At 36.7% G+C, this 25,395-nt stretch overlaps 1 protein-coding gene across 3 annotated transcripts in view; it reads left to right on the forward strand.

The window, feature by feature from the left end:
* The window catches only part of PDE5A (phosphodiesterase 5A), a gene marked incomplete at both ends in the record, with an annotated part of 59,524 nt that extends 38,395 nt beyond the window's left edge, over positions 1 to 21,129 (forward strand). For 2 of the 3 annotated variants that reach the window (XM_079534469.1, XM_079534471.1), the window contains 11 exons: positions 618 to 677; positions 5,345 to 5,491; positions 7,259 to 7,384; positions 9,477 to 9,571; positions 13,490 to 13,577; positions 14,725 to 14,825; positions 14,912 to 14,989; positions 16,487 to 16,550; positions 17,054 to 17,128; positions 17,642 to 17,725; positions 20,992 to 21,129. In XM_079534469.1, the coding sequence (XP_079390595.1) occupies positions 618 to 677; positions 5,345 to 5,491; positions 7,259 to 7,384; positions 9,477 to 9,571; positions 13,490 to 13,577; positions 14,725 to 14,825; positions 14,912 to 14,989; positions 16,487 to 16,550; positions 17,054 to 17,128; positions 17,642 to 17,725; positions 20,992 to 21,129 (1,056 nt within the window). The remainder of the gene's footprint in view (positions 1 to 617; positions 678 to 5,344; positions 5,492 to 7,258; positions 7,385 to 9,476; positions 9,572 to 13,489; positions 13,578 to 14,724; positions 14,826 to 14,911; positions 14,990 to 16,486; positions 16,551 to 17,053; positions 17,129 to 17,641; positions 17,726 to 20,991) is intronic. The other variant, XM_079534470.1, reaches the window with a different exon arrangement.
* Positions 21,130 to 25,395: the final 4,266 nt, after the last annotated feature.

Raw genomic sequence — 25,395 nt, forward strand, 5'->3', positions numbered from 1 at the left:
TCTTTTTCCTACTGTAACACTTCACAATATATGAAGTCCATACCTCCAAGTTCCATAATGGAAAAAGATTATAAGTTAATACCTAGATTGATTTCTTTATAAAATAATTTATACTTTAGTTGCTAAAACAATCTGAAACATTTTCATGTTCTGAGTTCTCACAACTGAAAAATATGAGCTTATTTTGTTAATTTAAAACAAACATTTTCTTTCAGACTTTTCTGCCAAATTTCAGTTAAGGCAAAATTTTCTTTTATGTCTGAATAAACTCCTGAAAGGATTATTATGGCAACAATGTCAGGCACATAATTATAGCTCTTTCATGAATTATTTGTCTTTGAAAGTGGGGCATGAAAACTTTCCAAAGAGAAAATCAGAGTTCTTTGCTCATTTATAGAAACTATTTACGTTTTCTTGGCCTAATTATATCAAGAAGATTCTGTGCTGTTGCGGATCTCTCCCTACATGCTTTCAGAACTTAAAAGCAGCGCAGGCCCTGCAGAGACACTACATTTCATCAGCAAGAGCAATGTAATGCAATGAAAACTCTGCTTGCTGAAACCTCTGTTTTATCACACTGCTCTTTTGTTTGTACTAACTGCTCCTTTTCTCTTTAGGTTCTCTCATACCATGCTTCTGCTGCTGAGGAGGAAACAAGGGAGCTGCAGGTAACAGCGGTAATTGAATTTTTTCCTATTACTTTGAAATATTCCATTGATATAACAACGAAGGGTGGTCCTTTACACAGATGTGATTCTTACACGCACAGAAGCACACACTTTTCAGAAGTAAAAATTACAATGAACCTAACATTACAGTGTACAGAGGGTTGCAATTACAGAAACAAACAAACACCAGAAAAATAAAGTTACTGACATACTGACTGCCACTCTTATGAGTTTAACTGACAGCAGCAGTTGATGCAATAATACTGTCAATTCATAATGACTAAGTATTGCGGAAGCAGAAAAAAAAACACCAAAATCTTGTGAACTCTTCTTCTAGCAGTTGAGCATGAATTGTGTGTATTCTATATCTTTGGTATATTTCAAGCTTCCCAAGCATGGATGCAGGTTTATGGCCTATGACAGAAATTCAGCATTTAATTATTCTTATGTTTACTTTTCTGTGCAGTGTCCCATTGTACTCATGTTTAATTCTGTGTTTACAAACCACTGCCTTAGGAGTCACTACAGCCATGATTTCAAGTATAGTTCAAAGCACATCTTGTGCTTAGTCTCTGCTGTTCTATTGGAACACAATGTTCTGGGCAAATTGCATCCCCTCTACTGTGAGGAAGAGGATGAAAATGGTGGAGGGATGAAGAGGAAGGTAAAAAAAGGGGACCACATACCACGGGACTGGATTGGACAAAGGGTGCCACAGAAGAAGGCACAAGACTGAGGATCATGTACCAGGTTGGATAATTTTGGAATGGTTAGTGTTACGCACAGTTTGAACCTCAGTTCTACCACACTGTTGCTTTCTGATAAAAAGGCACAGGCAAGAATAGTATGCTATGCATCTGCAGTGGTTTCTTTTAAGGGCTTGTGTTGCAGTCCCTGTGGTTGCAACTATACTGCTAAACAAAACAGAACCACACAAAATGCAGCACTGAAACAGCATTCATCTCTACCGTTCAACTGCTCGTGTGACTCCTACCACAATTTTTGTGCTTTTCAAACACCTCTTCTTAAGGCAGTACCAGAGCACACAGAACATGCTTTCTTCAACAGCCTGAGAGGATGAGTGCAGTAGATTTGGATTTCTCTATCTTACTGTCTAACAGCACTATTTCAGCAAGTTTTACGCCCTTAAGTAAACTAAATATCCTCACTTTACATCCCAAGGCATAAAACACATACCAAAATTTTCATGCTATGAAACTATAGAGTCATAAAATTATTTCATATAATTAGTTGAAAAAAGAAAATATGCACTAAAAATAATGATATCTTAAGACTTCAGGCCAGCACATGAATCTCAGTGCAAACCAATCACCAAACACTACTTAGAGTAAACATGTCAATTTGTGGTGTTTGGCCTCATTACCAGAGAACGGACCCTGTCTTTTTTTCTTCTTTGGAGCATGCTTGGTCATGGAGAGGGTTTTGTTCAGTAAATCTTTATCCTTTTCCCATCAGTAGCCAACATAGATCTCTGTAGTCTTGCTATCTCACAGAACAGACCTTTATTTCCAGTGAACCTCTACTTTGAGGAAAAAAAAAAACTGCCTGAGACTTAGAATATTCTAAGAGGGAAAACACATATTCTCTAATCTTTCTAAATTGGAAAAACAGTCAAGAGAAACACTTCCTAAAATTGCGTTCAACATATTACAGACATTCTATTTCCTGTAGTGGACTTTCCATTCAACCTTGTATTTGTGTGGGATTTGTTGCTCCAGCTGGATGCATATGTAAATCAATGGAATTCATCCCAGGGTGCTTAGAGTTGGCTGCTGTCATCACAAGACCTCTCTCAATTATTTTTCAATAGTCCTGGGAATCCAAAGAGGTCATAGTAAATTCAAAGCTGGCAAACATTGTCCCAGTTTTCAAGAGCAACAAAGATGACCCTGGTTATTACAGATCTGTCAGTATCACTCCCATTACTGGCAAAATTATGGAGAAGATTATTCTGGAAGTCATTGAAAAACACCTGAAAGACAACACAGTCAGTAGTCATAGCCAACGCAGGTTCACAATGGGAAAGTTCTGTTTAACAAACTTTATCTCCTTTTATAACAAGGTTGCTCACCTCGTTGACCAAGAAAAGCCAGCCGATGTAACTTTGGTGTATAATCAATGGATATGAAGATGTTACAATCACAAAATAAACAAAAGAGTTAGGCAAAGTAGATTATGATAACAAAAGAGAATAAATGGAAGGCTTACCCTTATACTGGGCTCACCCGCAAAACACCAGAAGGAGGGATCTCCAGATGAGATCCTTCCCTACTAGTAGCCAGCTCTTAAATAGGTCTAGGAGAAGTGCAGCCAGGCTCCACCCCTTCCGGCAGCACAGTTGAATTGCCTTCACCTGTGCTCCTCTGGCTGACTCATGGCTCGCCTCAGGTGATCAATCAGAGGTTCAGGCCGTGACTCAGCAGTTCCCATACACTTTGGTTTTCAGCAAAACATTCCATACTGTTTATCACAGTATGTTCTGGACAAAATGTCCAGCATACAGGTAGAAAAAAAAACGTAACGTGATGAGTGAATAATTAGCTGATGAGCTGGACTTCAAATGGTTATAGTAAATGGAGTTATATGAGGATGGCAGCTGGCATCACTAGTAGGCTTCCACAGGGAGCCATTTTAAGGCTAGTACTTTTCAGTGTTTTCATCTGTGACTCAGACACAGGACTTGAAGATATATTAAGTACGTTTCTGGACAACACTGAATTGGGAAAAGCTATTGACTCCTTTGAGGGCAGGGAGGCCTTGCAGAGAGATCTTGACAAATTGGAGGGCTTGAAATTTCAACCACATGAAATTTCAAAAGAGCAAGTGTCAGATTCTACAGCTGGGATGAGTCAACCCAGTACAGGCTGATGAATATGTGGCTGAAGAGCAGACTCACGGAAACGGATATGGGGATTCTAGTTGATGGCAAGTTGAATGTGAATCAGCAGTGTACTCTGGCAGCCAAAAGGGCCAGGAATGCATCATGCTCAACACTTCTAGGCTGGTTGATGAAAGGGATTGTCCTGTTCTGCTCTGTGCTAGTGCAGCCTCATCTTGAGCACTGGGATCAGTTTTGAGAGCAACAATATAAGGACATGAAGCTATTAGAGAGCATCCAAAGAAGGGCAATGAAGATGGGAAAGAGTAGAGAGGACAAGACATACAAGAAGCAGCTGAGGTCTCTTGGTTTGTTCAGCCCAGAGCAGAGGAGGCTGAGGTCAGGCCTCATGGTGGCTGCAGCTCACATGGAGCAGAGGAACGGGTGCTGACCTCTGCTGTCTTGTGACAGTAACAGGACCCAAAGAAACAGCATGGAGCTGCATCAGGGGAGGGGCAGGTTGGAAAAGATTCTTCACCAGAAGATGACTGGGTACTGGAACAGGCTCCCTAGAGCAGTAGTCGTGGCCCCAACCCTCCTGGAGTTCAAGGAACATTTGGATAATGCTCTTAGAAATATGGTTTGATTTTTGGGTAGTCCTGCATGGTCCCGGGAGTTGGACTCAATGTTCCTTGAGAATCCTTTCCAATTCAGGATGTTCTATGATTTTAAGACTGTTGTAATTCTTCCCGCTTACCAATGAGAAACTCTCCTAATTATATTCTAGATAGAAAAGCTTTCCTAAGCATGCTTATGCATGATGATATATATAGTTATCTGCAGAAGATTGAAGTGATTCAAACAAAAAACACTCCTGAAATCTTCCCAAAGTCACAAAAGATATCAATAACAGACCCTGTACTAGCCAACTTTCCTTCTCAGGAACCTGGAAAAGGAATAGAATCAGCCATTTTGTATTGTCTGAACAGTACAAGGAATTTAGAGTACAAGCACACACGTGGAAAAGACCTTCCCAAAAGCTACCTTTTCTTCCATAACAAGTTATGGAGAACAGGATATTAACTTTGAGCTTGTTCTGCAATTGCCCAGAAAAATGGGAGCCTCATACTGGGAAAGTGATTTTTAATGTATAGTGTAGCGTAAGACTTATCACTTATTTTGTTGACAACTTTAACATCCATACTTTGATGGGCATTCAATTCTTATACTCTAAATTTTTTAACTGGAAAAAAACAGCTGTAATATACAGAGATATGATGAAAGATATAATAAAAGTTACAGATTTTAAAATGTACTGAGTTTTTTGCATCTACTTCATAATTTCAAATTTCAAATCAAAGTTCTATGATTGTACTCAAGATACATTAAAAGCATTATTCAAAGATTTTTAAAGATGATCCGAAGAGAGGTGAACCCTAATTTTTCAGACTTTTAGCCCTAAGAAAGTTCTGCTTGTGGACATGTTCTAACTTCCACAGTGGTTGAATGTGGATTCCACCACTGCCTCATTTTCACAATCTCTCAATGTCATACATGCTTTTTGTTATAGTTTCTCTTGGGTGACTTAGGTAAGATTTTCTGATCATGCAATACTTTCCTTATTCTTTTGATTGGTGGAAAAGTGTTCATTAAATCAAAGAAATGAATGAGGCAGTGTTAAAGTGGAAGAGCTAAGGAAAGATAAATGGGAAGTAATAATTAGATTTAAAAATAATGTGAAAGTAAAATGTAGGATCTCACTACTTGTCTGCTGAAAAAGCATTTATGTTATGCTTTATCTTTTCTAGTTCAATTTTGTTCTCTTATTCTTCTCTAGGCTGCTGTAGTACCATCTGCACAATCTCTCAACCTGACTGACTTCAACTTCAGTGATTTTGAGCTATCAGATTTTGAAACAACACTGTGTACAATTCGAATGTTCACAGACCTCAACTTGGTGCAGAATTTCCAAATGAAACATGAGGTATGAATGCTGTCAGATGCTGCTTCACATAAAGAGACAAATTAATAACTGGAAAATCAGAAGAATAGTGAAAGGAACCTACAGCAAATGCATTTGAAAATCTGTATGTAAAAGCAGATAGCAAATTATGAAGGTATTTAAAGTGTTGGGGTTTCTTTCTAGTTTGGTTCAACTGGATAATTAACAACTTGGTTGATGGACTAGAAAATGCATTTAGAAAACCTGGAGAACTGGAAGTGTGCTTAAAATTCTAGTGAGTTTTAAAAAGTATAGCAGTATTTCAAAAACAGCAAGACTAAATGTGTAAGTACTCAGATGCATAAATTAGAGATAGTAAACGAGAGAATAGGTAGTACTAACACACACACACACAAACATATCCAGGCTAATATTATCAGAAACTGTGAGAAGTCAGTTATGCTCCACAGTAGCAAAAAAAGCAAACATTGTTTTTTAGTTGCACAGGAGTGGCATTTAAGGCCCATGGAGTAATTATATAATAGCTCATAGATTTGCAAGAACAAAATAGCACCATGGCAATAGATACAAGCACACATCTCAATAGAAATAAGAGAGCATTAACAGCTTTGAAGCTACAGCACTGTCTTTCCATTCTAGAACTAAAGAAAACTAGCAGTAGCAAAATACTGCTTATTTAAGAGTGGAAAAACAGAAAATACTGCTGTTCTTGTGCAGAATTGTTTATGTGGATGAACGATAATGGATTTTCATTACTGTCACCTTTCAGTAGGAGCTCTAAAAATCATCTTGAACAAACTAAGGTTGAAGTCCTCAGTCTGCATTTAACAGATGGCAGTATGCAGTATGCATTTAAACTAAGTGATCTGTTGTAGTGCACATGTGATTACCATATTCAAGCCTTTTGCTCTCTTAAAAGTATAACCCACAACTTTTATTACATTTGTGTAAAACATTCAGAACATACTTTCTTCCTTCCTAAAAAAAAGCAACCCAGCAATATAGTAATCACTTTCTATCATGCTTGCTTTCCTTAGTCCAATTCTTCTTGTCTTTTGACAAGCTGATATAAGTGAAAAAACATGTTTGTTATCAAAACCTTTCTCAAGAAAGCTCTGTAGTTAAAAAATGAATCGTCTCCATGAAATACGTTGTTACAAGCAAGCATTTTTTTCCTAACAGTTAGCTCAATATAATTCAGTTTCTGAGTTAACAGCAGCTTCTAACTAACACAGCAGATACTAACACAGGCTGGATGTTTGGAAATACCACTATTCCAAAAGAGTGGTCAGGCACTGGAATGGGCTGCCCAAGGAGGTGTTGGAGTCACCATCTCTGAAGGTATTCAAGGAATATTTAGATGTTGTGTTGACGGACATGATTGAGTGAGAACTATTGGTGATAAGTAGACAGTTGGACTGGATGATCTTGTAGGTCTTTTCTAACCTTGGTGATTCTGTGATTCTGTGATTCTATTATTTATTTATTATTCTTCATTCTATTATCTATTTATTATTATTATTATATATATGAATAAAATAAAAAATAAAATAAAACCACAAATATTACATTCTCAAGGAGAAGCTAGTGATTGTAAGCATTTTCTTATCTATATTCACAGATACAAGTATGTTATTTTAGAACTGAATTGAGGTAAGAGGAAAAATGCTCTGTATGACAGTTTTCAATTGAGAAGGATTCATTTTCCTAAAAAGAAACTTTTAATATATTTACAGTTAACTGATATGTTAACTGATATGTTAACTAATATGATGCTGTTTCTTAAAGGTTCTCTGCAGATGGATTTTAAGCGTGAAGAAAAATTATCGGAAAAACGTTGCTTATCACAATTGGAGACATGCCTTTAATACAGCACAGTGCATGTTTGCTGCTTTAAAATCTGGTAAAATTCAGGTACATTTTACTGTTACTACATTAAGAACTACCTGGCTGAATAAATTTTGTAATGGTACATAGTTCTGATTGTCATGTCAATACGATGCTCAACATAACAGCATCACAAATGAAACCAAAGTTTTTCTGCTGAAGACTTCTGGCTTCAAATGCTTGGTTTGTGAAATTGTTGTCATGTTGTTACGTGTTCAGTTTCAGTCAAATCCTTTGGAGTACATGCTCCCAATAGGAATATCTCAAAGAAGTGACATACCTGATTATATATACATTTTTTGAGACAATGCTTATGCTACGAGCAAGTCTAAAAGCTAGAAAAGAAAGGGATCAATCCTACTTCCAAATGTTTCCTTCTAATATTCAGCAGGAATTTCTTTAAGTTCATACAGAGTTGTCTGCAGTTGTAGACAAACAATAGACCATTTTTAGAAAGAAAAATTTAAATGATAATTTCAGTGCTTTTAAACAATACTTCAAATTTCTACTTGGAAAGAAAACAATAATTTCAAAAATTCAAAAAGCCTAATTGTTATTTATTACAAATACTGAATAACCAGATGATCCCCCAGAAAGAAAAACTTGTTTTCAAGATTGTTCCAAAATAAATTTGCAGGGGTTTTTTGGTCTTTTTTTTTTGTTTTATTTTTTTTATTTTTTATTTTTTTTTAAGAAAAGAAAATGTTCCTGTCCATTCTGAATCAACGTGTTTCTCAGTTTGATTAGATACAACTGTTACTTGCTCATTTATCCTATTTTACCATAAGCACTTCTGAAAGAATAAATTAATCCTATCTGTAGACTAAACAGCTGTACCAGTAATGACAAGGCATTCCCTGCCACTGCTATCTCACTTAAAAAAAGACAAAGGGCACTGGAAGAGGCAAAGGCAAAGGCAAAGGCATTCCCGTTCCTTCTACAGTAAAAAGAAACATGGTAGTCTTGCTCTGTGTACAGTACAGCAATCTCAAGTGATCCTGATAGTTTGCTATTTTTGGAATCCTGTCAATATCTACTGCAATTTCCACATATATATATATATATATATATATATATATATATATATACATATATATTTTTTTTTCCTAACTGCATTGGATACCACTCTCATTTTCACATACTAGATTCTTGATTCAGAAACTGCATTGAACATAAGTTTCTCAATTTCATATGAGAGAAAAAACAAGCAATAGGACACCTAAGTGAAATTTAGAATCAGTCATTTCTAAACTGATCTGACTAGAACAAGCCGCATTATCTAGAAAACAGATGGAATCCACCGATGCTTTATCTGCTTGAAGAAAATCTGGATTCAGCCATACACAGAATTCAGCCCCTCAGCATCTGTACAGTGCTGTTTTTCAAATTCCTGTCCTGATTTTGTGCTTGCTATGCCTATCCCACTAAAAATATGCTGCAAGAATGCTGTAGCTTTGTCCAGCCCCTCTTCGTCACTAGTCAGGTTTAAATAAATATTTTATCAATTTGTGTTAAATAATATTAAAGATGAGGAATAGCTATGAGAGAGAAACAGTAACGTGTCCACTAATTTTTGCCGAAGCTCTAGAATAAGTTCATAATAATGAATCAGATACTGCTTAATTTTGTTTTCCATGGGTTTTGAACTTCTGTTAATGTATTAGTACACTGGATTGGTGAAGATCATGTCATTTTTTCATTCTGATTATTCCAAGGACATATGTACTTTTATACCGATTTAGGGAATGTAGCCTAACTCCCTTGAGTTTATATAGAAGCTGAACTAGACGTTATGGGTCCTGATGCTGCCTTTTCACTATCAGATGATATCATACAAGTCACTGTGTCTTCTGCTGCACCAGTTTCCTCATCAGTAATATAGAGGATGCTATTTCTTTCTGAATACTGCATTGACACCTATGGAGAATGATTACTGTCCAAGACCACAACTTCAGAGATAACCCCTTATTCTCACTATACAGTTTAATGTCTGTGGCCTCTCTGGATACAGATAAAGCTGTATCACCTACATAGGTAAAAACAAGATAGCAGATATAAAACATATTGTGCAAAGAAATCGCAAAGCTAACTCACTTCTTGTATTACTCTTTACATATAGAGCAAACTGACTGACTTGGAAACACTGGCTTTGCTGATAGCAACTCTAAGCCATGATTTGGATCACAGGGGAGTGAACAATTCTTACATACAAAGGTAAGGAAGTATACAGAGAGAACTTAAATTAAAAAAATGAATACACAAGTACATAGAACCAAATTACGTACAACTTAATTGATTTGACAGTGTGATGTTGTGCAAAGAAAAGGTCTTCGCTAAGCATTAAGCACAGGAGAAGCCAGAGATATTTAAGGAGGCCAAAGCAAAGACATGACTCATAAGAATCATAGATTGCCTTCGGTTGGAAGCTCAAAGCCCACTTAGTTCCAACCCCCTGTCATGGGCAAGGCTGTCAAACATCAGATCAGGCAACTCAGGGCCCCATCCAACTTGGCCTTAAACATCTCCAGGGATGGGGCATACACAGTTTTTTTGAGCAGCCTATGCTTGGGCCTCACCACCCTCTTCATATATAATTTCTTCCTAATATCTAACCTGTATCTCCCCTCTTTTAGTTTAAAGCCACCCTCCTCCTTGTCCTATCACTCTCTGCCCATGTAAAAAGTCAGTCTTCCTCCTGCTTATCCTCAAGGGCACAATGAGGTCTCCCTGGAGCCTTCTTTTCTGCAAGCTGAACAAGTCTGGCTCCCTTTCTTTGTAAGAGAGATGCTGAAGCCCTCTCATCATTTTCATGGCCCTCCTCTGGACCCACTCCAACAGCTCCATGTCTTTTAACACCGCCTGGGATGCCGTTGGCCTTCCGAGCTGCAAGCACGCACTGCTGGCTCATGTCCAGCTTTTCATCCACTGGAATTTCAACTCCTTCTGCACTGGGCTGCTCTCAGTGAGTTCTTCTCCCAGTCTGTTCACATATCTGGGACTGTCTTGACCCAAACGCAATACCTTGCACATAACCTCACAGAACCAACTAACTACAATGGCAGATGAAGTGAACTGTTTGTAGACTGTGCAGGGGCAGCGTCTTCCTGCTCTTTTTGCAGATGTCCTATCCCCCATTTCCCACACAGAGACAGCAAAAGATCTCAGCTTCTAAGTGACAACATGCCAAAAACGTGCAGTTTTGCAAATTGCTCACTGCTCATCCAGCTGTTCTCCATCTAGTCTGGCCAGCACAGAGCTGAGATCTTCAACCATCTTGATGATTCCACATCATTGTGAACTCTGATTGTTTAATACGTGACTTAGTCATGGTTTTCCAGAACTCTTAAGTAGATTTGGATAAAACATACATTTAAAATCAGATTACAAATTCATGACTGTTTAGCATTATTTTGGATTACCTGTACTCTGATTTTGATCAATTCGAAAATTACAGGAAAAGCTTCATAAAGAAAAGTCTAAATGTATTTTAACACCTTGAAACAAAATATTTTTACCAAAAAGATATTTCACTCAGAAGTTATCAAAATGAATCACCTGAACTCTTCTGAAAATTTCTCTATATTTTCATTTTTTAACTAACAATATATATTTTTAAATGTATTAATAGTTTCAGATCTGCACAAAATGTGTTTTTCAGTGAATTTAATATTAAGTTCAAGCAGTAAACATTATTTGATTAAATAAATAGCTTGACTTAAAACATGGTGTAATGTTATTACTGTGATATGGCAAAGTATCCTGATCTGACCAGAGAAGGGGAAAAGATACTGAGGAACATTTACTTGTACTTTTTTCTGGTAGAACTATATAGTGCTTTTGAAGCTTTGAAAGAAGTGGTCAGCTGTTCTTGCTGTGCTAAAATGATACTAGGTTAGGAAAAGTTTGTTCCAGGCAGAGAATACTGAAAGGCAGTAAGCTGAAGCAGAATACTTTCCTTTTAGGATGCGTGTCCAGAATAAATCTAAGACTGATGTGTAAAGCAAAAGGGGAAAAAAAAAGCCACAAAATTGAATGTTAATCTTTCTCTAGTTCCCTAATAGGGGAATCCAACAGTAACTTGTAGCCTTGCAGCAATTAGAACTGGTCAGCTATTTTTTGCTTTATTTATTTAAAAATAAATTTCCTGGAAGACATCTGGAGAAGCGTCATCTCCTCTCAGCAATGTCCTGGGAAAATGTCATAGGCAGCAAAATTTAACATTCATACATGCTGTAAGCAGAAATGATCACAGCTTAATAATTCTTTTTCAATAAAGACAATCACGTGAATTTTGTTTTTAAATTCCTCATGTACATTAAATGAAAAGTTATTTTTCTAGAAATTGATCTCTTGGAAGTGAAGAAAGTGGACACTTGGCATATGATTCCTTTTTTTTTAAGCAATGGTGTTTCAAAAATTAAAGTTGTCCTGGTAGTAGGAATTACAGGAAATGAACTGTTTAAAAATATTTCATATTTATGCAAGGGTTTTGTTCTTCTTTTTTATTTTTTTTTTTTTTTTTAAATCCAAACCTGCATGTAAAATAGATAGGCACAGAGTATGAAAACTGCATAACCAAACCTCTGTGTTCTGAAAGCAATGATGTCCTTTGTCCTAGTGTGGTGGTTTAACAGAAACACTATGTACTACAGAAATAAGAACCTGAGTTTATTTCTAGCACTTGTATCTTCCCAGACAGTCAGGGTCTGTAAGTACTGAGCAAGCTCTAGTTTGGGAAGATAACCTAAGAATTTTCTCACATATTTCTCTCTTCGATCAGGATGAACTTTAGGGGCATTGTATGCATCCCATTTAACTCAATGGGAATTTCACTCAGCATGCATTGGCACAGTCCTACAACTTGTTTTCTAACAGAAGCATGCAAGCATATTTGCTGTATGTTCCCCTTGCAGTGGTCTCAGAGGAGGTGCTGGGCAGCCAGCCCATAAACCTCAAGGGCCTGTATCCTCTAATCTCCCTTTCTGTGTTTTTGTTTGTCTTTCCATCTTTCTCTCGACATTTCTGTGCTTCTTAAATCCCCGGAGGCTCCTCTTATGGCTTTTACTTAAGTCTCTGTGTGCATTCACTTTACATAGGGACCCAGTGCTGTAACCACTTATTAATGTGCATGATCCTTAGCCATACAGAAAGTCAGAATTTCTCAACTGAGTGAATGTTTGTAGGTCAAATCATAACTATAGTAATAGATTCAGGATCAGCAGCAGAACAGAATTCAGAGTACCCTGATTTAGTTAAAGAGATAAGATAAACAATGTGGGAACATCGTTTTATGTTTGAAAATAATGGGCTTGAAAATAAAGATACAGTAGCAAAAGCTTAGAATATTATTACGCAATGAGGATGAGAGGGAAACTAGAGATCCTCAGAGGAGGAATTTTATCTATTTTGTCTAAAACTACTCAAACAGCATTTTTTTTCTATAGTAAGCTTTAAATTTTATCTCTACACGTTTGATTTTATGCTGATTTCCCACTGCCTGTAGTACAACTGACATCTTGTTTCCCTTTCGGATTCCATCCTGGGTGAAGGGAAGGTAATGATACTGCAGTAGTTTGGTCACCAGCACAACAGGAAATCAACATGTGGGGACTTACACCAGAGTTCACTGAGGTTAACAGGAACTTTTGCAGTGATATCATTGTGCTTTAGATTAGGTCTCATTATTACTTGCAAGCTCAATGTAGTTGATTAAATATATGAGGCAAGTACGCAAAATGTAACCCAAAACAAAACTGTCACTTAAATTCTGTTTGTGAAAAAAAAAAACCAAAAACTTTCTTGTTGCTTTTCCTTTTCATGGAATAACTCACTCTTTACCAGACCTCGTATTACATTCTCACTCTTTCTGTGAAGCTGGTAATAGAAGGCAGAAAACTAGAGCGGTCAGCGCTCTGACAAAGTAACAGGGCTGTCTTTTATCTGTACTCCCCCTGCAGACTTTCAGATGTATTCACTGAGTTGCACGGAACTGGGAAAGGAACTGGTTAAGAACAAGCATTGGTGGGTGGGGCAAACTGTTAAGAAGAAAAGGACATTATAAAGGAAATTATTTTTGGATGAGAATTACGTTTAATTTGATTTTTCCATCTGATGGGTCTTTTTGGTCCCCAGAAGTGAACATCCACTGGCTCAACTGTACTGCCACTCCATCATGGAGCATCACCATTTTGATCAATGCCTGATGATCCTGAATAGTCCAGTAAGTGCCTCATTCTTGTGTATGCTGAAAGGGAACCATTCTCTCTATTTTGCTTTTTATTTTTAGCTTTTGGATAGATTCCCACTGTTATACATTCCTAAAGTGATCTGTATTCCTTTTTGGGTAAGGAAAACAAATTGCAGCAGTTTTGAAATCACAGTTCCATTTCTGAGCACCACTAAACCTTTCTAAGTGTTGCCTGATAAGGGAAGCCTTGCTAACATCCTTCTGAGTATCTGCTTTCTTTGACCAAAGAAAACAAAAAAGCTTTGTTGCCATTTTCATGACCTCTTATGAGCCACCAAGCAAATCCAAGTCCTTGCTTTCATTTCAAAAAAGATTCCAGCATATACGCACACAAGGCAGTCCTGATGAGACCAAACCAATACTGCTAACGTTTATGTTCCGAAGTGAAGCCAAAACTAAGCTAAATAAGTATGCAAATTAAACTACTTTCTTCTATTATTAACCAATTCTAAGACCAGTTATTCATCTTGCACAAACATTTCAAAGCAGCATACCTCCAGTGTTCACTTTGTATCACAGGTGTGGTACTTCTGACGTACTTTGTATTGCAGTGATTCTCTTCAGCTCAGAGAGGAAAATATGGAAAAGCACGGAGTCAAGTTACCATCTCACCAGCTTCAGAGTGCTTTGGTTTAAAAGTGGGATGCTGATCTTTTCTTTCTATGTAATAGCTTGTTATTTATGTAGCTTTGTGAATGAAGAATATTTCAGTCAGTGTGAGGTGTATAGGTAAGTACTGGTATCTGCTACTGTTCGTAAGTGAGAGAAGAAATTAAAGGACAAATGCTCCAATACAGGTCATGGCGAATTCAATTTTTATCTGTGAAAGGGACTGAAGATTTTGCTGTTGCTCTGCCTGTAGTTTGATTTTGTAAAAGTCTACTACGATGACGTTGCTGCACAGCTTTCTTTATGCCATTACTCAAGAAGATTGGAATTTTTATTTTTAAACTGGAGAATCCAAAAAGAATCATGGCAAAAGGATGACAGTGCATACCAGTATGCAATTCAGAATGATTCAGCATCTAAGAGATTTAAGCAAATTGGTGTGTTGCCCAATTTACTGCTAACTGTTTTTTGTTGTTGCTGTTGTTTTGTTTGTTTTTGTTTGTTTGTAAAGGGAAATCAGATTCTCAGCAGCCTTTCCATTGAAGAATACAAGGCAACACTGAAAATGATAAAACAAGCCATCCTTGCAACAGACCTAGCACTATACATAAAGTGAGTCAGAGACAAGTTTGACTGGTAGTCCTAGCTTGATGTTTGGATTGTGAGCACATTGTAAAATCTTTTCACTTGTTTTAAAGGAGGAGAGGAGAATTTTTTGAACTTCTAAGGAAAAAGCAGTTTAATTGGGAAGATCCTATGCAGAAGGAGCTATTTTTGTAAGTAAATGCAGAATGATTAAAAAGTTGATTAATATTAGATGTCCAATTTCCCATGCCACGTTGTCAGGAATTGCATTAAAACCAACCAATCTGCATGCCTGGGGCCTGTACAAACTGGTACAGGTGATAGAAGTCACTTCTAGGGATTGAATTACTAAATTTGCAGCCTTTACAACAAACTGTGTTAAATAGTATGTGTAGTTACAAAAGCGTTTCTATTCCATAGAACTCCTAAATACAATGCTATTTTGCTGTTATATTTAAATATTTAATTGCTGAAACCACTAAGTAAAGATTCAGGACAGACGTTTTGTTTTGAAGCAGATTTCTTACTGGCAGTGGAGAAAAAAACAAAAAACAAAAAAACCAAAGAATATTTAAGAACTGAAAAAACTTTATAAAAAGCTACAGAGAAACATTCATCTAGACTGTCTAAGAAAGGACAGTTGCCCTACTTTAAATTCAGTGTTTTTAAAAACCTGTCTCATTTAGTCATACTGCATTTAATCACCTTTTCCAATTTCAGTTACTGACCTTTGTATTGTCAATGAAAATGGCAGTCCTTGTAATGACAGAAAGGAATGACAGAATCATAGAACTGTAGAATATTCCAAGCTGGAAGGGACCCACGAGGATCACCAAGTCAAACTCCTGGGTCCATACAGGTCCACCCAAAAATCAAAACCTATGTCTGAGAGTGAGGTACAAACGCTTCTTGAACTCTGAGAGACTGGGGCCATGCCCACCACCCTGGGGAGCCTGTTCCATGCTCACTGCCCTCTGGTGAAGAACCTTTTACTAACACTCAACCTGACCCTCCCCTGAGAGACCTCCATGCTGTTCCCTCTGGTCCTGTCACTGTCAACAAAGAGGAGAGATCAGTGCCTACCTCTCTGCTGCCTTCATAAGAAATTGCAGGCTGCCATGAGGCCACCCCTCAGTCTCCATTGAACAAAAACTGTGACCTCAGCTGTTGTTCACACCTTCCCCTCCAGACCCTTCCCTATCTTCATGGCCCTCCTTTGTATGTTCTCTAATAGTTTCAGGTCCTTCTTACATTGTGGCACTCAAATCTGCGCACAGTGCTTGCTGGTGAGGCTGCACAGAGTAGAGTGGGACAATCCCTTCCCTCACCCAGCTGGCAGTGCTGTTCCTGATGTACCCCACGGTACTGTTGGCCATTTTGACTGCCAGAAATAAATGTGCTATCTGTCCAGTAGCAAATAGAATTAAGTGACTCATTTTATGTGAATCCAACAAAGGAGCTGGTCCAAATTTGTTCATTTCTGTGCGCTCTTTTCAAAAAGGTGGAAGTCTACATAATCAAGTCTTGGATGTCTCTATAACTTTGGTTTAATTTCACTTGTTTTTCTGCCTTTGATTGTGCTTGAAATTGGATATTCTATTTACTAATTACTTGGCTTGGTGGCAACAGAAATTTCACAATACAGTAATTCATAGATTTCTTTTTTTTTTTTTTTTTATTTTCTATAGAGCAATGCTGATGACTGCTTGTGATTTATCAGCTATAACCAAACCATGGCCAGTTCAGCAACGGGTATATCCTTAATTTTAAGATTTCTTAAATACAAACTCAGTCCTTCAAAATGCTAAGTGTGGATTGAAGATTTTCTCAGGTCTTTGCAGCAAGATCTATGCATTTAGCTATGTCAGACTGTTATTAATTATCTGTAAGTAAATCAGGAATCTCCATGTTTGTTTTTTTTTTCCCCAGCATTTCTGTGTTACTACAAGTTGGTCAGTTGATACAGCACACTATCTAGTATCAGCTGACCTTTCTCTATGTTTTGATCGTTCTAGCTGTTACCAATGATAAGGCACTTTGCTTTGTCAGACTACATATCAGCACATGCAGGTGTATCTTTTGTGAACAGATGTATATGTCAATGAATCTAAAAGCTAGAGTTTAAATGGGAGATTCTTATGGATGTTGATCCCAATCTGGTATATCCTAAGGCGGCACAGGAATTTCAGGAAATGGTGTTGATTGTAGGTAGCAAGCAAACTTTTATAGCTCTCAATGTCTGAAATCTCTTACAGATTGCTGAGCTTGTAGCTACTGAGTTCTTTGATCAGGGAGATAAAGAGCGGAAGGAACTCAACATAGAACCAACAGTGAGTAGAAGAATCATGCAGAATCATCTCTTTTAAAATGGCTTCCATAAACAGCTTTATGGAATCTAAAACATTCCTTTCAAAAGCCAGCTTTTCTTTCCGTGATCAGATTCTTGGATCAACTCCTTCCCTGTCTTCCTAGCAGTCAGTTTTCTTTTGGGGTTACCAGACACCAACACTGTCACTGTTTTGAGCCAGAAGAAAAGACAGCATTATATCTTCTAAATCAGTATTATTAAATTGTCTAGGAAATGTATTCCTAAAGTGGTGCATAATTGCAGCCTATGCTAAATAAGTAAGCTTGTCTATTCCCCTAATTCGATCAAGCCCAAAGACAACCTTTAAAGTCTGCTAGTCATGCAGACAAATTACCTGCATTATAACACATGTACCAATACCCTGCTGTGTTGAGATTGCTGCGCTTTCTGAGGTGCTGCCTTTTAATTCTGACCCCTTTGTTTTTGTTTCAACTTTAAATGCATTTAAACATTGAGCTTATTTATTTATTTGCAGGATCTAATGAACAGAGAGAAGAAAAACAAAATTCCAAGCATGCAGGTTGGATTCATTGATGCTGTTTGCTTGCAGCTGTATGAGGTATGGTGCCTGAAAAGAACTGGAAATATCTAAAACCAGAACTGTTCGGTGTAGTTTTCAGTATTTTTAAATTTCTAATTTAAAATTAGAACAAAATTTGGTTTTAGTATCCTATTTTAAAAGATTTTTTTTTTCATATATTCTATATGGTTTGTCATTTAGTTGTAGAAAGGATTATTTTAGCATTAATTGTATGTTTGGCTGATCAATGTATTTTGTTATACCATTTTTTAAAATCAGTGGTAATTGCTGTGTTCTGTGCACTGGGTATTAGGTCCCTGGGTTATGTTTTAGATTCTGCCAGTGAGATGCTGTGATCATTAGGGAAAGTCACAGACACATAATGCTTTGCTATCTACTTAAAGAATGGTATCCACATATTGCATTATGAAGAGTGATGTTTAAGAAAGTTCTATAGCATTCAGAATTCTAAATGCAAAAGGTGATAAAGCTACATATTGGAAATTTACATGGGTTTAAAACTTCCCCTCCTTTTCTTTTCTCTCTTGTGGCACTTAAAAGCAGTGCATGAGAGCATTCATTGAAACTTTTTTCTTTCTGGTCACAAAATGCATACAGAAATACTTGGTCAGATAAAGTATGAAACAAAATATAATAATTCCTGACTTTTTTAAACTGGTAAAGCACCAGGGTGAAAGCCTGTTCACTGAGACTGTAGAAGTATTTTATGGGAACTAAGGTGAGAAAAAGGTGAAGTACAGACAGCCTCACTCTTAGCCTAGTATTCCAATGGGAGAAACAAATCGATTATTCTTTTCCATCTCACATCCTTCTAAAAAGAATCCACATCCACCAGCTGGAAGAAAACAAAGGTAGTGGAAGAAGGGAACTACTAGCTGCCCTTGAAACTTGCATGTCTCTGCACTGTAAAAACTTTGTCAGGAAAATAAGGCAGCCTTTGCTGAGAAGCTGAAAAGGTAGGCCACTGAAAGAAGTCTGAGTAGCTGTGGAAAACGTATAGAGTATACAAACAGAAAATTGTCTGAACAGAAAATCTAAACAGGTTTGAATGTCCACAGCTCCAGAGACTGAACAACTGTACTTTATTTGCTGGGACAGCTTTACCTTCTCATTTATGAAAAGACCAGAAAACTTTCAAAAACTTACATTTATGTAACAGTAGTCCAAACTGAACACAGCATTTTACAGTTCCCATAAGGAAATGAGGTGTGTGAATAATTTCTAGCTATTTAGCTCCTGTTTTGTAACTGCAGCTTAGTTATGCTCAGTGAAGACAAACCAATTCCTGGCTAGCAGCCAAGTGCACCTACATTTTTTTTTGAGTCTTCTCCCTTCTCTTTATCCAGGGAAGAAAGAAGATGCTGTCCCTGTAGGAGGGGCTATAAGCAGCATCTTTCTGTTCAGAATATGTTGCCTCTTACATCTCTCAGAGTATCACTGCTATTTTTCACTCTGTCTCAATCTGACTTGACCTGTAATGGCACATAGCAAGCTAGTAGTGTCTGGGACTTTTATATAGACTCAGAATATGCCAGCACATGTCCTAACCTGAAAGAAAAGTGAGCAAGACTGATGTACATGGGCAGAGAGGATTGAAAAGAACGGGAAGCCTATGAGAAAGTAACAAAACTAGTGACTAATAATTACAAGGAAGGGGCTATGGTGTGCCCTAATGCAATGTACCTAAGTCTAGTACAGGTAGGGGATACCAGGCCCTTACACGAAGTCCTTTTCTTCAATGGTAAAACATATAAACTATGTTACTTTGAAGAAGAACAAGCACACATTTCACTCTTAAGTGCTCTAATGCTAAACAGCAAATAATAAGCAGCGTTGTAACTACAGCTTTTTCACTATTCCTTAGCACTGATCCAGCCAGTAGGAACTTAACAGACAATGCAGAGATGAGTGCCCAGTGAAGCACTACATGTATGTGACTTACCATGTTATTCAGAATAGTTCTATTCCCAGTGAACTGATGGTGTGTGGCTTGTTTTAGAGAGATAGCCAGTAGAGTTAAACCGAGTGATCTGAATATCTTTAAGTTCAGAAATCTGAAAGAAAAAAAAATAATTGTATTTTACTTCCAATTTTTAATTGAAAAAAGTGTTACATTTAGCAGTTTTAATGCTACTTAGATGTGCTCAGATAAATAAAACATGAATACTCAATATTTGACAGCCCCACTCTTCCTAAAGAGGTGTAAATTAAGAATAATTCAGTTAGGCCTATCAGAACTAATGATGCTGCCTAGAAAGCAAAAAAGAATTATGAAGATTTATACAAGCTGATAATTCAGTAGAGTACCTATATAAAATTGTTCCTAAGTTACAGAAGAGTTAGATATCACTACCTCATGTTATTTGAATAAGACATAAGTTCCAGGTGAAATTCTGACTTTTGAAATATATATAATAGCAGCAGTGAGGCCAGGACTTTTCTCTGTGTACTTTGCAATTGGTCATGGTAGTTCCAGAATCAGTAGGCTCACTCTTGCCCATGGATCTTGCTGTCCAGCACTGTCTGAACTATCAAACTCCCACTTAACACTTCTAAATATTGACTTAAATAGTGACTTCATTCCAAATGTCAACAGAATCCTTAATGCAAGTTTCTGTCATTATTGTGTGAGGATACATATACATCACTTCCATCAGGAAAAAAAAAATACAAAGATGCTTATTGATCTGTTTAATTTCCAATTCAGTTTTATTTCAGTCTGCTGTAGTACCACTGCCACATCATGAAAAAACAGACTTCAGTTACAGCTGTCCTTGAAGAGGCATCAAGTGTCAAATGTAATTTAATTATCAGGTGCTTGTTATCTTGAATTCAAATATTTCTGGAAGAATTCTGAATCACTTGTGACATTGTCAAATGGGTCACATTTACTATAAGTGCTGATTACCCTTCCAAGGTCATCTTTTTGATCAGTGCTGCCATATATATAAAGAACTGGCTTACAGACAAAGTCCATGCATACTACCTCACTAGGAATCCTGGATAGGTCACTTGTGCATAAATCTATGTTGCAAATTCATCTTTTTTTTTTTTTGCATGTATGTATCGTGTATTACCTGGACACTGCTGTTCAGTCTAATTGACCATGTATTCACGTCTGATGTGCAACAGGAAGCTTTCTTAAAATCAGAATATAAGTTCAATTTCAAGTATTGATAGACCTCATATGTCAGTCATTTTCATCTCTTTAATATTCATTTTTTAAGAACACTTGTTTTGTTGTTACATATAAACTGTTTTACATGTTTTACAATTTATTTCAGGCCCTAACACATGTATCAGAGGCCTGCTACCCTTTACTGGATGGCTGTAGAAAAAATAGGCAGAAATGGCAATCCTTAGCTGAACAACAAGAGAAGAATCTGATTAATGGAGAAAGCAATCAAGCCAAACGGAACTGAGATGCCGATTTAAAAACCACAAGCTTAAGTTCACATAGAAGACGTAGTAATAGGGAAGTACTGCATTCTACTAAACACTGTATGGATTTGGATTCTGTTTTTGCCACTGCTGTATTATTTTTCCACATTTCAATATATAGCATGACGGTGTATATGCCAAGACCATATTATTCTTCTATTACATCTAATGAGATGGAAAAAGATCTGCAGTTAGTTTACACTAACCTACTCCATAGAAGGTATGAGTGCAGTTTACTCGAGTGTCCCTGAGAGCCTAATTACTTCATAGATGTATATATAGTTGTTCAGTGATTATGTTGTGGCCAGTATCTTAAAGACTACTGCATTTCGCACCTTTTTGCCTCTTTCAGTCTTGCTGTGTTAGGCTGTAAAAGAAATGCACAGTCTTGCCTGTTATCTTCCCAGAGGTTTAGAAGAAAAACTGGGACTAATGCTGGCAAGCCTGATCCAGCATCTACTATACCAACCTCTTCCAGAAAACAGAACTGGGCTTTGAAGTGGAGAAGCCCCAGAATTTTGTACCCAGTAGCCTTTTCATATTATAAGAATGTCTTAGCAATGTGTTACATTTTAAAAAAACCCTGTGAGTTACGAGGCAATGGGGGGCTTAGGAGTTTTGTGGTACAGGTGTCATAATTACCCACAGATAATGGAAATTGCTTGAAGACTGATGAAATACATCACAACGTAGCTGACAGGCTGTGTGCCTTGGAAGAATGACCGCAAGAAGCAGAGAAATTGAAACTAAACAAGATATTTCTGTATGCTCATTTTAACTTCATTTTGAAGTTGAATTTAACATTGTCATAACAAATAAACTGAATCACAGGCAGGAAAGGAGAAGAAATGTGACTGCAAGAGCAAGGGATGAAAATCCAAATCGGAATGATGCAGGAATGGCATGCTTCCAGTAACCATCAGTGGCCGGTGCTATTAATGACCATCAATAGGCCAGTGTTGTTATGAAATGGCTATGACCACTTTGAAGAAAGTATTATGTTAACATATTTTTAAAAATATTTTTAGCACTCGTTAGCGTTAAAAATTATCTATCACTATGTCTTAAAGGAATATGAAAAAAGAATACCGAAAGCAAAAATAGCCCAGGATGCTACAGGGATTTACTGTTTGTACATAAGGATCAACATTCAGCAAACTAAGAATCAATTATCTTGCACTAGGAAAAGAAGGCATTGATATTTCATTCAAACAAAGATGATTAATACAAATGATTTTGAACTCATCACTGGGAGCCAATTCACGAAAATATACACATAAAACAGTCAAAAAAATAAAGCAGTACAAGGAGAGTACAATTTCATTGAGCAGGATTAAAAAATTAATGTCAGCATTCTTAGACTGGTGAGCAGTAATTTCAGTTACACAGAGACAGAAAATGTTGATTTTCTTTTTTTTTTAAATCTTTAGTAATGAGGTGGTAGTTAAAATTAATAAAAGTAATACATTTGGGATTAGACTTTCAAATCCAGGAGTTAGTTTGTATTGCAGTAATCCAGAAAATTCTAGTTGAAAACTGCAATGCATTTAGTCTTCCCAGGAGATTATCAATCCCACCTGCAGTAGCCAGTCAGAAGGACACTGAAAAGGAGCTCTTTTTGTCAGTCTCTGCATTTAGATAAGCAACATCAGAAGCTAACAAAAAATGAAGAAAGTGTTTCAAAATGTTCCACAGAACTGTTTTTCACAGTCACTTTTTTTTTTTTTTTTAATGTAGACTAAGGAATCTGACAGTTTGCAGCATTTCTGCCAACATCTATCATTTGTTACTGATTAAATCCTATCTCAAATTTCTCTTATGACTACCAGTAATAATTTATTGCAGCTGAATGTGAAAGTATTATTTCTATAAAAGTATTTCTCCTATGAGGTATTTTTTTTTTTCCCCAGGTTTTCAGAAACAACAAAAAAAAAAAGTATGGAATTCAACAATAATTAAGGATTCTAGAGCTATTTTGAATTTGTATCTACACATGTATATTTATATGCATACATGGCACATATGTATATGTGCAGCAGATCATGGCTCTGCACAAAAACTACAGCAGCCTGCCCTTCCCAACCTTCCAGCTCAAAAAAGGAAAAAAACCAAAGCTTTTAGGTACTTTTTGATAAATAGGAATTTTGCTTCATGATTTGCATAGCACTCGTATATTCTTTTCCTTGAATGTCTGAGATACTAAAATGTGTCAACTATAAAGTACATATTTAATATAAATATGAACAAAATGTATGTATATAAAGGTGTATTCTTGTTGGTATGGTTGAGACTAGCAATTCATGGAGACAACACAACTGTGGTGATATTACAGTGTAGTGACCAGTCATTTACATTAAGATTCCAGTAAGTATACTTCTCCGCTATATTGTGTGTTCAACAAAACTTTACTATGACATTAACTTATAAATATTGGAAAAGAATGCTGGATTCTTACCTTGGACTTGAAAAAACATGCATGACAATCTGCAATTCTTCAAAGGTTCACTTAAAATGAACAAAGCTATACAGTATGTGCGTACATGTAATTACATATTTGTACACATTTATCATACCAAATCTCTTCCACTACCAAGATTCAACTACAGAAATATAGTTCCTAGTGATTAAACTATTTAAATGTCACAATATGTCTGTATCTGTATATATTTCTACCAAGAAAAAAAAAAGAAGCCATTAAACTACTGGTTTAAGAATTTTAAAAGCATATTTTGCTGTTGTTTCATGAGAAATCAGACATCCGTGTGAAGGCAAAGGGTGCCAGTTTTGTTTCATAGCTCTGTGTGTATTGTTTGAAGAAATTTTTTCTTTTATTTCATAATGTAGGTAGATGAAAATATGAGAAAGAAAAAAAATAAAACAGGCTGTTTCTTACTTAAATTCATTGCCTTCCAGAATTCAACATTTTCATACTCAGCCATTCCATACTTCACAGCCATGTTGCTATTAAGTTACATGTATCTAATAATTTTAGTCAGGTCTCAACTATTTACTGCTCTATCTTAAATTGTCTAGCTAAGGAAATCAAGAGGAAGATGCAAGATGCAAGCAGAAACTGAGTGCATCACTTTGTCAATTCAGTTTTAGGTCTGTTAAAGCCAATGTGAAATTTGGTATTTAAGTTCCTAGGTACAAAAGTTGTTCCATTAGTTTTTAGTACTTGTCTCAAAAGAAACATCTAACACTAGTTCTCAGATATAGACATTTTCTTTTGAAGTCACTTCATAGCACAGTTTAATGCTTTAAGTACAGTTCTCTTTCTGGTTTTGTCCCCTTTCTGAAAAAAATAACTTGTCATGCTTGTTAATGTATACAGAATTACTCATTAACCCTAGCTCTTCTATAAAAAACGAGGCTCTTACACTGTAGGTAGTACTTTTCCAAGAAGTTATCCACACACCCAATATTAGCTGTAGAATGTAGGTATGTAGGTTTTCTTTAATCTCAATAAGAAAGGAGAGAAAAGTAATCTTGATTTTAGCAATTGTATTGATTTTTAATTAGTAGCAGTTTAAATCATTCTCAGATGTGCACAGAATGCAAGCACAAGCAGACTAGTGATAAAAGTGAGTAATCTATTCCATCAATGACCAGCTGATCTCTCTTTACAAGAGAGGGCTGAAGCCTGATAGAGGCATCATCTTCCGCCAGCTGGGTGCATGTAAAGGTAAGTTTTCAAACTCCAGTCCAATGCATTTTAATCTGGTAGTGCTGTGAACTGATGCTTCAAAACTGCTGGGTAACTGATTGTGCAATCCATCAGAGAGAAAAAGTACAAAAAGCCAGACTTAGCCCCTCAATTAAAATTTGGGAATGCTCCCGGAATGATCTGGTTGATGCCCCTTGCAGGTAAGCCTGAGAAAATAGAGTGTTGATGGAAAAAGTGCCTCAATCATAATAAATTCAGAAATGTTTAAAGGTTTTAGAGATCTAACCTTTCAGGTGATTTTTTTTTACATTAGCTTTAGCTAAAAGTCTTGTCTCTGCAATGCTGTAGGTTGTTCTTCATGCCAAATCACATGCAGTCTACATTCTACAAGGTTTCAGCTTTATTTCTTAGTCCTCTGCTCTGCCTCTTCATGGACTTGCACTAATTTGAGAGAGAAGCTCGAACACTGGAGCTTGAATAAAAACCTAAGTTTACCCTGAGGATAAGAAATAGCGAGGGCTGGACTATATGGACTTTCATAGGAACAAGAAACATCAGAGAATCTGGCCTGGCAACTGCT

Source organism: Tetrao urogallus (genome assembly GCF_951394365.1).
Source record: "Tetrao urogallus genome assembly, chromosome: 4".
NCBI lineage: Eukaryota > Metazoa > Chordata > Aves > Galliformes > Phasianidae > Tetrao > Tetrao urogallus.